This window comes from Schistocerca cancellata, chromosome 2, assembly GCF_023864275.1.
Source record: "Schistocerca cancellata isolate TAMUIC-IGC-003103 chromosome 2, iqSchCanc2.1, whole genome shotgun sequence".
Lineage (NCBI taxonomy): Eukaryota > Metazoa > Arthropoda > Insecta > Orthoptera > Acrididae > Schistocerca > Schistocerca cancellata.
Genome location: NC_064627.1, coordinates 943,495,592 through 943,511,687, shown reverse-complemented (window position 1 = coordinate 943,511,687; position 16,096 = coordinate 943,495,592). Strand labels below are relative to the sequence as shown.

The 16,096-nt window shown below is 39.6% G+C and overlaps 1 protein-coding gene across 2 annotated transcripts in view; it reads right to left on the bottom strand.

Annotated features, from left to right (window-relative positions):
- LOC126148860 (uncharacterized) overlaps window positions 1–15,867 on the bottom strand; it is a 98,546-nt gene extending 82,679 nt beyond the window's left edge. Inside the window, exons 1-2 of one of the 2 annotated variants that reach the window (XM_049915782.1) lie at window positions 15,852–15,867; window positions 13,626–13,687 (exon numbers count right to left, since the gene is read on the bottom strand). Coding sequence is in view for 1 of the 2 variants with exons in the window: in XM_049915780.1 (XP_049771737.1) it covers window positions 15,573–15,578 (6 nt within the window). In the remaining variant the exon portion in view is untranslated. Of the gene's footprint in view, window positions 1–13,625; window positions 13,688–15,572; window positions 15,769–15,851 lie in introns of those variants that run through there. The other variant, XM_049915780.1, reaches the window with a different exon arrangement.
- Between the last annotated feature and the right edge of the window lie 229 nt (window positions 15,868–16,096).

Genomic DNA, 16,096 nt, shown 5'->3' with positions numbered 1-16,096 from the left:
GCGGAGGTGAGCAGGGGAGGATGGGGAAGGATGTGGAAAAGAAAGGTATGCAGCCCAGGAAGGAAAGAGAGCCGCACTAGCTCGGGGTTCCGTGCTCGCCACGCACATATCCACAAATAGTTATGGACCCCCTTGGGGAAGTATCATTTTGTGTTCGTACTGTTGATGATTGCTTAATCATAAACAAAGACTTTATTGGCTTATATGAGACCGCCAACACTGAATAAACAACTCTGTTTAGTATTTTAAAAGACGTTTTTGCTCGTCTTCATTTGTCAATGGACAACTTAAAGAGGACAGTGTTATGATGGTGCCTCGAATATGAGAGGTAAGTTCAAAGGAGTAAAAAAGTTAGTTTTGGATGTACTACCAAAAGCACGTTCTGTGCACTGCACTGCTCACAGTTTAGACTTGGCAGTTGTAGACAGTCTCAGTCATATTATGTCTATGAGGGACATTATGGCTTTAGCCAAGGACTTAATAAACACCAGAAGGGAATCCAGCAAAAGGATGGGACTTTTCAGAGGCATTCGCTGTGAGAGCACCAATGACCAAGCTGGTCTATGACCCCTTTGTCTGACTCGATGGGCTACCTGAGCTTCCAGTATCTTGAGAATATTGAAAAACTTTGAAGAACTTCTAGAGTTCTTTGAAACATTTTCTGCAGAGGACAAAACAGAGGCAGGTTACAAATGTGCAGGCTATTTTTGAGTCAATGTTACAATTCAAGACTTATTTCTTTTTACGTCTTTATTGCCACGCAATGAACCCAATAAAGGATGTCAATGAAAAAATTCAGTGCCCTCATCCAAGTGTTGCTGATCTGGAAAAGAATATATGAGGGCTTGATTTGTATATTGAATGGAAGGTGTGATAGTTTTGAACACTTTTGGGAATTGTGTTTAAAAGAAGAACCTTAACAAGTTGATGATCCTTCGCATCCTTGAAATCAAAGTATACCAAAGAAATATAAAAACAACAAAGCCAGCTCACTGCACACTTTCAAAACCCCAAAGGAATACTACAAAGCTATTTACATTGAAGTTTGTGAAATGGTGCAATCTTGCATTACTGAGTCGTTTGCTTCAACTGGACTCATACAGGTCATTGCAGTTGAACAAGAGTGCTTACTTTTAGTAAACAGAGGTCATAAGACATTTTTGAGGTGCTCGGGTTCCCCAAGGCCCCAAGGAGTCGGCGCATGTGACTACATTCCATTACCTCTGTTATATTTTCATTGAAGTTTATCTTACAACCTATTTTTAAAAGACAATAATATCCTCAGTCAAGAACCTTGTAGAGCTGCTGATCCTGTCTGCAGTTGGAGAAATGTTATGTGAAGTAGTGAAGTCCATTAAACTTCTTCAAGTAGTTCCAATCACGACAGCAACAGCAGAACGGTCATTTAGCACCCTTAGATGTCTGTAGTCATATCATCTTCCAAACCAACAACCTCCTTCCTAGTCTCCATGACCAACTATATCCTCACCCACAATTACTTCTCCTTTGAAGGCATTACATACAAACAAATCCGTGGTACGGCTATGGGCACCCGCATAGCACCATCCTATGCTAACCTATTCACGGGCCATCTAGAGGAACCCTTCCTAAAAACCCAGAATCCTAAACCCCTCACCTGGTTCAGATTCACTGATGACATCTTTGCTATTTGGATTGAAGGTGAGGACACCTTATTCACATTCCTCCAGAACCTCAACAACTTCTCCCCCATTTGCTTCACCTGGTCCTACTCAACCCAACAAGCCACCTTCCTAGATGTTGGCCTCCCACCTCAAAAGATGGCTACATCACTACCTCCGTCCATATCAAACCTACTAACCACCGGCAATACCTCCACTTCGGCAGTTGCCACCCATTCCATACCAAGAAGTCCCTTCCATACAGCCTAGCCATTAGTGGTCATCGCATCTGCAGTGACGAGCAGTCCCTTTCAAAATATACCGAGGGTCTCACTGACTGTAATTATCCTCCCATTCTTGTACAAAAACAAATCTCCTGTGCCTTATTATTCCAGACTTCCACCACCTTCCAAAGTCCCCCAGTCCGGCCACAGAGGAGCACTCCCCTCATAACTCAGTACTATCCGGGACTGGAGCAACTTAATTACTTTCTCCACCAAGGTTACAATTACCTCTCGTCATGCCCTGAAATGAGAAATGTCCTGCCCACTATCCTTCCCACCGTTCCTACCATGGTATTCCACCATCCGCCGAACCTACACAATATACTCGTCCATCCTTACACAACCCCTGCTCCCAGTCCCTTACCTCATGGTTCATACCACTGTAATAGACCTAGATGCAAGACCTGTCCCATACATCCTCCTATCACCACCTATTCCAGTCCGGTCACTAACATCACCTATCCCATCAACGGCAGGGCTACCTGTGAGACCAGTCATGTGATTTACAAGCTAAGCTGCAACCACTGTACTGCATTCTATGTAGGCATGACAACCAACAAGCTGTCTGTCCACATGAATGGCCACCGACAAACTGTGGCCACAAAACAGGTGGACCACGCTGCTGCTGAACACACTTCCAAACATGATATTCCTCATCTCAATGACTGCTTCACAGCCTGTGCCATATGGATCCTTCCCACAAACACCAGCTTTTCTGACTTGCACAGGTGGGAACTTTCCCTGCAATACATCCTACGTTCCCGTAACCCTCCTGGCCTCAACCTTCGTTAGTCACTGTCCTCACCCATCCAGCACCCTCCCTGTTCCCATTCCAGCAATACACAGCTGTCATTTCACTGCCACACCCAGTCTTTTGACTTCATTTTATTTCTCTCCTTTCCACTACTTACCCCCGTCCCTCCTCCACACCTTCTCTCCTGCCCTCCTTCTAAACTGCTCCACACCTTCTCTCCTGCCCTCCGTCTAAACTGCAACACTTCACTGCCTGCCACTCCCACCATACTATCCCTCCGCCTCCCTGCCCCAGCCTCATCCTTACCCTCAACCAGTCGTCACTCCCATCAAACATTAGTGCTGCTGCTCGCAGTGTGGTTTCAGTTCTCTGAGACTGCAGATGTGTGTGCAAGTTGCGTTTGTGTGTGTGTGTGTGTGTGTGTGTGTGTGTGTGTGTGTGTGTGTGTGTGTGTGTACTGCTGATAAAGGCCTTAATGGCCGAAAGCTATAATTGTGTGAATCTTTTTGTTGTGCCTATCGCGACTCAGCATCTCTGCTATTTGGTGAGTAGCAACTTTCCTTCTCTGGTATTGTTACATTCCATCCTGGATTTTCCATTGTTTAATTTTGTTAACAGTATTAAAGCAGTAACTTTGAGATATTGTTTTTATTTAATGAACCCTGAGCCTTATTCAAAGTAAGCTTAAATTAGTTATTTTAATTATTAAAGTGCCATTACTGTGCAACAGCAATATTTTATGTTTTATTCTTTTAATGATAGTTTGTTATTTATTTAAATATAATTTCAGTCTTTTTAGAGCTATTTATTCACTGATCATATGAATCAAAAATGTTTACAAAAACTTTAAAACTCACTATTTTTCATCTAAAATTTAGAAAATTTCCCGGGCAAGACACCAGTATAGACCCCCCCCCCAAATATTTTTTATAAGTTGGCGCCCCTGAATGTAGCTGAACTAAATAGGACAACGTTGAAGGACTTAGATTAGGAAATGAGAGACTAGATGTATAACCTGCTATTTGAACAGCAAAATAACTGATGATGCTAAAGTTGAGATATAAAATGCAGAATTGGTATAGCATGAAAAGAATTTTTGAAAAAGAGGAATCTGTTAACATCTTATTTAAATTTAAGTGTTACAAAGTCTGTTGTAAAGTTATCTGTTTAGAGTGTAGATGTGTGAAAGTGAAATGTGGATGATATGCAGTGGACAAGAAGAGCCTAGAAGTTTTTTAAATGTGGTGCTGCAGTAGGATGTTGAAAATTGGATGAGTGTATCGAGTAACTAATGTAGAGCTAATAAACTGAAATGGAGGAAGAAGAAATTCATAGCACAACATGATTAAGAGAAAGGATCCAGTGATAGGACATATCCTGAGACATCACAGAATAGTCAATTTGGTAATGAGGGAAGTGTGGGAGATGAAATTGTAGTGGGAGATATGTTGTTGTTGTGGTCTTCAATCCAGAGACTGGTTTGATGCAGATCTCCATGCTACTCTATCCTGTGCAAGCTTCTTCATCTCCCAGTACCTACTGCAACCTACATCCTTCTGAAGCTGTTTAGTGTATTCATCTCTTGGTCTCCCTCTACAATTTTTACCCTAGAATACTAAATTGGTGATCCCTTGATGCCTCAGAATATGCCCTACCAACCGATCCCTCCTTCTAGTCAAGTTGTGCCACGAATTTCCCTTCTCTCCAATTCTATTAAACACCTCCTCATTAGTTATGTGATCTACCCATCTAATCTTCAGCATTCTTCTGTAGCACCACATTTCAAAAATTTCTATTCTCTTCTTATCTAAACTATTTATCGTCCGTGTTTCACTGCCATACATGGCTACACCCCACACAAACACGTTCAGAAACAACTTCCTGACACTTAAATCTATACTCGATGTTAACAAATTTCCCTTCTTCAGAAACGCTTCCCTTGCCATTGCCAGTCTAAATTTTATATCCTCTCTACTTCGATCATCATCAGTTACTTTTCTCCCAAAATAGCAAAACTCATTTACTACTTTAAGCGTCTCATTTCCTAATCTAATTCCCACAGCATCACCCGACTAAATTCGACTACATTCCACTATTCTCGTTTTGCTTTTGTTGATGTTCATCTTATACCCTCCTTTCAAGACACTGTCCATTCCGTTCAACTGCTCTTCCAAGTCCTTTGCTGCCTCTGACAGAATTACAATGTCATCAGCAAACCTCAAAGTTTTTATTTCTTCTCCATGGATTTTAATTCCAACTCTGAATTTTTCTTTGTTTCCTTTACTGCTCGCTCAATATACAGATTGAATAACATCGAGGAAAGGCTGCAACCCTCTCTCACTCCTTCCCAACCACTGCTTCCCTATCATTCCCCTCGACTCTTATAACAGCCATCTGGTTTCTTTACAAATTGTAAATAGCCTTTCGCTCTCTGTATTTTACGCCTGCCACCTTCAGAATTTTAAAGAGAGTATTCCAGTCAACATAGTCAAAAGCTTTCTCTAAGTCTACAAATGCCAGACATGAAGGTTTGCCTCCCTTAATCTATCTTCTAAGATAAGACGTAGGGTCAGTATTGCCTCATGTGTTCCAACATTTCTACGGAATCCAAACTGATCTTCCCCGAGGTCAGCTTCTACCAGTTTTTCCATTTGTCTGTAAAAAATTTGTGTTAGTATTTTGCAGCCATGGCTTATTAAACTGATAGTTCGGTAATTTTCACATCTGTCAACACCTACTTTCTTTGGGATTGGAATTATTATATTCTCCTTGAAGTCTGAGGGTATTTCACCTATCACATACATCTTGCTCACCAGATGGTAGAGTTTTGTTAGGCCTGGCTCTCCCAAGGCCGTCAGTAGTTCTAATGGAATGTTATCTACTCCCGGGGCTTTGTTTCGACTCAGGTCTTTCAGTGGTCAGTCAAACTCTTCACGAAGTATCATATCTCCTATTTCATCTTCATCTACATTCTCTTCCATTTCTAAAATATTGTCCTAAAGAACATCGCCCTTGTATAGACACTCTATATACTCCTTCCACCTTTCTGCTTTCCCTTCTTTGCTTAGAACTGGGTTTCCATCTGAGCTCTTGATATTCATACAAGTGGATTTCTTTTCTCCAAAGAGCTCTTTAATTTTCCTGTAGGCAGTATCTATCTTACCCCTAGTGATATGTGCCTCTACATCCTTACATTTGTCCTCAAGCCATCCCTGCTTAATCATTTTGCACTTCCTGTCGATCTCATTTTTGAGATGTTTGTATTCCTTTTGCCTGCTTCATTTACTGCATTTTTATATTTTCTCCTTTCATCAATTAAATTTAATATCTCTTCTGTTACCCAAGGATTTCCATTAGACCTCGTCTTTTACCTACTTGATCCTCTGCTACCTTCACTATTTCGTCTCTCAAAGCTACCCATTCTTCTTCTACTGTATTTCTTTCCCCCATTCTTGTCAATCGTTCCCTAATGCTCTCCCTGAAGCTCACTACAACCCCTGGTTCTTTCAGTTTATCCAGGTCCCATCTCCTCAAATTCCCACCTTTTTGCAGTTTCTTCAGTTATAATCTACAGTTCATAACCAATAGATTGTGGTCAGAGTCCACATCCGCTCCTGGAAATGTTTTGCAATTTAAAACCTGGTTCCTGAATCTCTGTCTAACCATTATATAATTTATCTGATCCCTTCTAGTATCTCCAGGCTTCTTCCATGTATACAACCTTCTTTCATGATTCTCGAACCAAGTGTTAGCTATGATTAAGTTGTGCTCTGTGCAAAATTCTGCCAGATGGCTTCCTCTTTCATTTCTTCCCCCCAATCCATATTCACCCACGACGTTTCCCTTCTTTCCATTTTCCTACTATCGAATTCCAGTCACCCATGACTATTACATTTTCGTCTCCCTTCACTACCTGAATAATTTCTTTTATCTCATCATACATTTCATCAATCTCTTCGTCATTTGTGGAGCTAGTTGGCATATGAACTTGTACTACTGCGGGAGGCATGGGCTTCGTATCTATCTTGGCCACAATAATGCAATCACTATGCTGTTTGAAGTAGCTTACCCGCATCCCTATTATCCTATTCATTATTAAACCTACTCCAGCATTACCCCTATTTGATTTTGTATTTATAGCCCTGTATTCACCTGACCAGAAGTCTTGTTCCTCCTGCCACCGAACTTCACTAATTCCCACTATATCTAACTTTAACCTATCCACTTCTCTTTTTAAATTTTCTAACCTACCTGCCCGATAAAGGGATCAGACATTCCATGCTCCAATCTGTAGAACGCCTGTTTTGTTTCTCCTGATAAGAACCTCATCCTGAGTAGTCCCCACCCGGAGATCCGAATGGGGGACTATTTTACCTCCAGTATATTTTACCCAAGAGGACGCCATCATCATTTAACCATACAGTAAAGCTGGATGCCGTTGAGAAAAATTACGGCTGTAGTTTCCCCTTGCTTTCAGCCGTTTGCAGTACCAGCACAGCAAGGCTGTTTTGGTTAGTGTTACAAGGCCAGCTCAGTCAATCGTCCAGACTGTTGCCCCTGCAACTACTGAAAAGGCTGCTGCCCCTCTTCAGGAACCACATGTTTGTCTGGCCTCTCAACAGATACCCCTCCGTTGTGGTTGCACCTACGGTACGGCTATCTGTATCGCTGAGGCACACAAGCCTCCCCACCAACGGCAAGGTCCATGGTTCATGGGGGTGTGGGATGCAGGTTTCAGTATTTCTTCAGAGATGAGGGGCTTGGAAAGGATACAACAGAATGGAGAGCTGCATTAAATCAGTCTTTAAACTGAAGGCAACAGCAGCAACAAAACAAGAACAACACGCACATATAGCGCCAGTTCTGATAAATCTTTTTGATTTGTAACAGTTAATCATGCCTTTCATAATCAGTAAAGTGAGACTTATCGTAGTTTATACAGCTGGAAATTGAGCTTTCACATTCAATTCTGCAGCAAAATTACTTGCACCCTTAATATAGGGATAATAATGGCATTGTCTTGTTCATATTTGCCATGATGTTGGCAGAGAATGTCTGTGACCTCATTAAATTTGACTTGAAGGTTTGTACCAAAGCTCTCACAATTGTTATTACTGCTTATACCGGTCCTCAAGATTCCTACCAGAGGGAACTGTATGAGCACTGACTAAAACTTTATTCTACGTTACGTTGGCCTGGGAACATACACACATTTTTCTTACAATATAAATTTTTGTGAGAATATAATCCCCATATGGGGACAGAGAAGATGAGCTTAAAATAAACAACCTAATACAACAATCGCTGAGCTGTATCTTATGTTCTTACCATGTGGATCCTTCATTTATTATATAATTCAAACCTTTCACTTCTTCAGTTAATTGGAATGTCAGAATCACACTGCATGTATCATCCCCAAAATTTGACCTATTTTGTACACACACACACACACACACACACACACACACACACACACACACACACACACACCACAGTCTTAAATGATGCTAAGATTGGCTCAGTGATAGCACACAATGTTGTGTCAGAAATTAGACGAGCTGACACTGTTATCCTTTTCACCTTAGCAACAACAAGTAGACATCCATACTTCATTGTATTTATGTTTTTATATCCTCATGCAAGTGTGTTGTTTCTGTATTTCGCATGCAGTTAATGAGTGTCGTGACTACACAGTATTGCCCATTTCATCCAAGGTGGATTTCACAGTGCCGCACAACCCAATCGTTCAGTGTGGTCTAGTAACTACAAGAAGAAGGCAGCTGCAGTGTCAAGATATCTGCTGTACTTTAATGCAAAAATATAAAAATAACTAAAATATTGTAATGTGGTGCAAAGAAAACATTACGTAGTACTCATCTGTCAATCGAAATGTAATAAGTTGGTGTCAAGGTGCGAGAGAAGGTAATAAATTGTTAAGTCACTTTACGAAAAGAGAATGTTGCAAAACAGAGACAACTACATTCACGCTACTACTTATGCATCCATAAGGAGGGCCGTTGCGAAGTATACAGTAATTTTTACTATCACGTACTGGTGAAAGATCGATAAAAAAAAAATCTATTGAGTTCTTGTCATACATAAGGTCATTTAACGGATCCAAACATTCCAGTCAGTCTCTTGTGGATTGCACTGAACTGAGTACAGCAAACAGAATGCAGAAACTTTAAATTCCATGTTTAAAAGTGTATTCATCCAACAGGATACCTCTGTACCAATGTTTGGCCATGGCACATTCTTCTCAGATGGGAGGAGGTATCAATATTACCATCTCCAGAACTGAAAATTATTAAGGCCACTTCAAATGAATAAGGCACCAGGCATCAGCCTCTGATGGAATTCTAGTTAAATTTTACGTTGATACATTGTGGAACTAGCTCCTTCCCTACCTTGTATTGATTGAAAACCTTTTGCATGACTAAGAGTACCATGTGACTGGGAAAGTGAGCAGATAATCCTGTTTACAAACTGGTAAAAGATATAACGAATATATAATTAATGACCAATATTCCATTTACAGGATCCTCGAGCATATTTTAATCGCAAACATTATAATGTTTCTGGAGGGAAACAGCTTCTCTCAACAAATCAACAAACATTCAGGAAACACCACTTGTGTGAAACACAGCTTGCTTTATTCATACAGATTTTGTAAGCAGCAGATGCAGGTGAAAAGGTACATTCCGTCTACCTAGAATTCCTAAAGGCATGCAATGTTGTATCACCTTGTTGACGACTACCCAATATACAATCATATGGGGTGCCATCGGAAATACAAGACAGGTTAAAGGAATATTTCACTGGGGAAAAAAGCCATTATGTTATAAGAGACAGAAAACAATTCTCAGAAATGAAAGTAAGTAGAAGAAGGATCTGTTATGTTTTCAATATACATATCCACTTTTTCAGATAGGATCACAGCTCTATAAGATTATTGACTGAGGGATACTTGAACAAAAATCCCATTTGGTGTAATGAATAGCAACTCTCTTTAATGTGGATAAATTTAGAATAATGTCTATAACAAAGAGAAAGAACCAGATACAAGATCAGGGTTGCCACAAGTTTCCCCAAGTGAAATTCCCTGATTTACAGACAAGTTCCAGCATTTTTCCCTGACAAATTCTGAGATCTCAAGGGTAATAAAGACGTATGTTGACAAAAAATGTAAGGTCTTCTGCATTTCTCCCCAGTATGAGCAAAAATCTCAACTACTGACAACATCTTTTGTAATGAACTGTTTTTAGATGGAGATGATAAATGGTATGTGTTTCATTAAGAAGCATTTCCTTGGAGTCACAAGACAGATTTAAAATGCGTTCACTGATTTCAGAAATAGCCTCAGAAGAAATTAGGCCACTTGAAAGAAGTATAAGCCAGGGAAGAGTTGCGTAAGCTGACACTATAGGTAACCGCCAATAAAATATTGGTTCCACTATGTTTGTTATTGTCAGCTATTACCCACTGTGCTATGTCTATTATTTTACAGGTATTGTGTGATTTTTCTTTCGAGAAATATATGAGTATATAGCACACAAACTACCAGCGACTGCCACAATTTTTTTCTTCTTACTGTCCATACTTCCTGAAATATAAATTACTTTCAAAGTGCCAAAATGTACTACAATAAATAAAATGTCTATCAAATGCCTACTGTACAATATACTTGGGATGAGACAGTCACAATTCCTGAAATCATCACCTGTGGTCTCTGACCTGCCAAGGAGTACCTCAGTCCAGGGTCCATGATTAAACTACAAAAATCCACCACATTATGCCACACAAACAGACCTGGCCTGCAGGCAGCTCAGTGAGACTTGATCCTAAGGGCATGGCCTGCACGTTAGTGGGAAACGATGGGCTTCAGATCAGCAGGGCCGATCCATTAGAGATACCAGCAGAAATGGCTTTCTGTTTTGGCCCATTGCAGGAATCCACTTGTTTGGCCAGCTATTTATGTGTCACAGACAGCATATTGATGAAATGAGACCGCACTGATCAATCCATGCAACAGATAACTTGTGCAAATACTCTGAGAATCAATACTAACGAGGATAGGTAGCAACTCACTGTAAAGATGATCACTGAGCCACGGACAGGCACGTAGAATCATACTCTCACAACTAAATTTTCGGCCGTAGCCTATGTTATAAAACGAGAGCACACACACATTCACACAATCACTCAGACACAACTCATGCACACAGGACCGCTGTCTCCGGGTGCTGCATCAACAATCTCTGTCTCCCTGCCTCTCATCCACAGCTACCAGGCTAGTGGCAAGAAGGGGTAGCAGCACTGACTGCAAGCTGAGGGGAGTGGCAGGAAGGGAAAGCATCAAGAATGAGAGAGTAGGGAAGCGGCACATATTATCAACTGCGTCCAGCCAGTGACTATGCCTGATATCTCAGTAAACAAACCACTTCATCTACTGTGACAAAAACGAGATTTTCCAGTTCCCCTCACCCCCCCCCCCCCCCCCTCACCGACACATCTGAAATTCCATGATATTCCCTGATTTCCAGAACTTGTGGCAACCCTGAAGATTAATGTCTTGAGCATATCACATCATACAAGTATTTATGGGTAGTGCTAAGTAGCATATGAAATGGGACAAACACTTTAAATCAGTGCTAGGGAAGGTGAACAGAAGACTTACACTTGTTGGAATGGTTCTAGGGAAGCATGGTGCACCTATAAAGAATATCGCATACAAAATGCTAGTGTGAGCAAATGCAGAATATTTTGCCAACATTCGCTATCCCAACAAGTAGGCATCGAACCAATTCAGAGACGTGATACTAGGGTTATATGAGGTCTATGTAGCCTACATGAAGGTAACGAGAACACAGTTCCCATAAAACCATTTGGATAGACTTAGAGAATCTGTGCTTGGTGAAGACTTTGAAACCATTACATTGTCACTATCATATATCTTATGCAGAGATCATGCGAATTGAGAGATCAGGGCACACACAGAGATATGCAGATAGTTTTTTCTCTCACTTAGTACACAAATGGAGCAGGAAAGAAAAAAATTAGTAACACTGGCATGATTTAACATCTGCCATGAAATGTTCTGTAGCTCGTGTTCCTACAAAGGTGGATGTAGGGACCGAAAGTTCTTATTTCGTACAGAAATCTATTTATTTTCAATAACTGAAAGGAATCTGAAGACATCTGAAACCAAGAAAAATATGACGTACATCAAACTTAGTTTTTTACCATATTGTGGTCGAGGGAATATATTAAATGCAATTTATAGTAAATAAGGTGGCAACTGTTTTCCATCTGGGCTAATTTTGAAACATTTTTACTTAAAAAAATTATCCCTTCAGGAAATGTGACTGTCTTCTATATCAATTAATATGGACAAACCTGCAAGAAAAGAGAACAAAAGAACCTATGGCATACTCTAGACAATTTACTTCAGAGACGAATTATCCCATGTTGTAATTTTCTGCAAATCATGCTGGAATGATCCATTCAAGCTCAAAAAGCAGTACTACTTCAACATACATACATAAATTGAGATTAAATATCCCACTAAATTTTTCAACAAACAAAACTGTTGTCTCATATTTTCCGTACAACCTCAACAAAACCATTGCCACTGCTAAAGTGCCACCAAACAATATACTTCCGTGATCATTCTGGCCTTAAGAAATCAACCATATTCTTAGTTGGGGTTTTGACTACTTCCCCTTATGCTCTAGAAACATTCGTGTGGATACAACAACACACAAGTTGTACATCCATGTTAATGGCTACTGCTAAAGTCATGCTAAACAATAACTGTCACTTAGTTGCTGAAAAATGCTCAACATCGCAAAACTTAACACTCATGTGCCAGTTAAATAACTTGTCCTCCTCAACACCATCTCCTTAGGTGGGTTTATCAAAAATACTCTCTATATAACCTCCTTCACACCTGCACCATCATACATATTAGGCAAACAGCAGATACTGAACACTGACAACATAATATAACCAATAACATCAAGTTGTTGTTTTTAAGTAGCAGCTTTCTTACTAAGAGTGTTATAGTTGCTTGCAGTTGATTCAAGTATAAGTAGGATACAGACTTTAATGACAGTTGTGTAAAATGCAGAGATTCACAATGGTATCATAGAATAAAATGTACTCTGGCTTCCAGCCATTCAAGTGGTTAAAACATCACGAGCTTTCAACCAAGCACTCCTTTGCCACTGTCAAATGGTATGACTGTCAGTCGGCAGCTGGTATGCGCTTATACAGATTATACGGGCATACACTGATTTGGAGTTCAACCCGGCTGCTTCAGCCTCGCAATCAATGCATCACAAGCCACACTGTTCTATGAAGGGTGTTATTGGTTATTCTTTTTGATAGATTCTTTAATTACATAGTCCCAGAAGCCATTAGTGAGAGACACAGGTGAAGTTTCATCAAATTTGATCCAGTAACCACTTTCCAGAACATACACCAACCCAGAAGCTGATAATGTCAGCTGCAGAGGTTTCATCAAATTTCATCCAATTACTAGAGCATGGTTCACACCAACAGTTTCAAGACTGTGTAATTAAAGAAACGATCAAAATACACTTCAGTGATAACATCTTTATTAGAGATGAAGGCCTGAAGCTCAGCACAGAGTGGAATACAGTGATCGTGAGGGTGGAGCAGGTGCATCGATGGCGACTCACCTCATGCATATACAGCAACGATATGAGAACCAGTGACATCACAGCTGGCAGCTCGCGTATATAAGGGCATACCAGTAGTCCACTGGCAGTCACGCCACTCGAAAATTCCCAAAAAATGCTTGCTTAAAATATAATTGCATTTTAACCACTGGATAAGACCGTAAGCCAGAAAATATTTATTTAATGATTGTTCACTGTTAATACATAGAACAGATGTCTACAGATTTCTGCAGATGTTACTCACTCTGATCTATTTCTTGACTCAGTCCATATCCCTTCATGTGAAATGTAGACCAAGATGAACAACTGAAGTGGTGAAAACAAAAACTACTCCCTTTCCATGCACGATGGATAAAATAATAATTTTTTTTTTCCATACTCGCCTCTCACTGCCATACTACACAAACTAAATTTAGTTAATAATATTTTTGTATTTGTCAGTGGTTTGTGGATAAATGTCTTTTGATAAAATCTAAAGACTCACCCCATCTTGTCAATGTTGAGGTTATTATAAAAAATGGCAACAAGGAAGTCTAAACTGGGCATGAATTGGTAAGGAAAATCAGCTGAGTTAATCTTTACATGAATTGAAAATTAATATCGAAGTTTCAAATTGTCGCCTACCAGAAGTATACATGTTAACACTGCAATAGCTTGGTAATTTTCCAATAGTCGTGGAAATAAGCATCTAATATCTCAACAATATGAACACTTGGTGGAAGTATGGCTACAGAATTCATTTAGGCAACTTGGTTTCATGTTCCACAGATAATTTGCACAATAAAGATTTGAAGTGAGTAATTTTATATTCACAAACTATTTTGTAACTATGGCTACATAATGACTATTTACGAGGCCTTATTTAATTTTTTTAAAAAAAGAAGTACCTACACAGACGCAAGTTACTAATTCCTACCCAACATCTTTTTCACATTACAACAACAGAAATTTTAGGGAACAGGAGGAGTTGTCAAGGAGAAACATTTTGAGTTTACTTTCACATTTCACTTTTTTGTCTGTCAAACACTTTAATTCACTGGGCAAGTGAACAAAAATTTTGGCTGCACCATTGTGCACCCCTTCTTGTGCTAAAGGCAATCTCAATGTGTCATAATGAATGTCATTTTTCCTTCTGGTATTGTGATTATGTATATCATTGTTCCTTCTGAACTGCAGCGGATTATTTACAACAAACTTCATGAGAGAATGTAGGCCTACTGAAGCAGTAGTCGAAATATCTTAATTCCTTAAACAGGTGATTGTGAGAGTACCAAGTATTACCATTACAGCACAATTTTTGAGGAATGAAGACATTTTACACCAGGACTTTATTCGGTATGACATTATTGGAAAGTATGTAAACATACTGATTTGCCTCTTCTCAAGAACAACTATGATTCTAAGTGCTAATTTAGCTAAACTATGTGGTTTTAGGAATTCCAAAAGATAACCGCCATTAAAAAACTGGAACTAATGCATTAAGTTTTCGGAACCAGGCCAGATTATGCACTTCAAAAATCATTTTATTATAATCACTAGTACGTCAGTTTACAAAATGGCCAATGTTGGACATGAACCCTGTCTTAGAACTATAACATGCGGAAATACGGATCCAGGAATTCTAGTACAGCTATTTATGCAAAAAAATGAAGAATTCATTCTATCACGTAAATCTGGATTAGGTTTTAGATTTACGTGATAGAATGAATTCTTCATTTTTTTTGCATAAATCGCTATACTAGAATTCCTGGATCCGTATTTCCGCATGTACAACTAAATAACAAAAATACACAAAGCATTCATTAGTTTGAAATGTTCTCATGCATTCAACCGCGTGAAGCCAGAGAACATTCCAAAATAATCATACGATGGGAAAGGCTAAAATAACATTTTAATTGCCGAGAAGGGCGATTCTGGGAAAGGGTAAAATGACATTTCAATTGCCGAGTACGGCAGAAATCGCGTTACTGGTACAAGTTTAAGATCATACTTCACTTTGTCACAAACGCCACTTCCACATTCCAAGAGAAATATTCTGTTACGGCAGTGATCAAAGAATGAGCAGCGGAAAGTTGGGGAGCAAATAATATCGTCAATCACTTGTGATAAAAGTTCCATCACATTAAAATCAAGAAGAAATATTCTGTGCAAGTCGTAACGAAGATGACGTTTAAAATTATGTTACATTAACCTGCATGATTTTCGTCGAATACTTCAGGCGTCCCAAGTTATGAAACAGCGTTCACATAATTCTGATATAACAAGGAATAATCCTTTATGTACAATAGTTTGCAATCTGCTGGTTGACAAATCTTGACAACAACTCCCAATTTTCAAACAGGACGCTTCAAGTAACGAAAGATGTTTGTTTACTGCTTGGATTTCAAATTATGCCTACACCATAGATTATAGTATTTGGAATGGCCATATCTCTGCTCACCGTCCGAACCACAAGCAACTAGGGGCCTACCTACACGATCTGAAGCAGCAAATCGATGCTTATAGTTAATATCAGCGCAGAAACATCGAGGCAAGTACCACAGTAGATTTTCACAGATATGTGTGCAAACATGGAGCTAGAGTTCGAGGTTTCAACAAAGTTGTTCAAACGTCTGGGAGCAAATCACATCTGCGCACACAAATTGGAGTGTGTGGATAGGAGAATTGTGTATGGGCCAGCTGTTTGTTCAGTATAGAGAATTCTAAAAAGTTTGA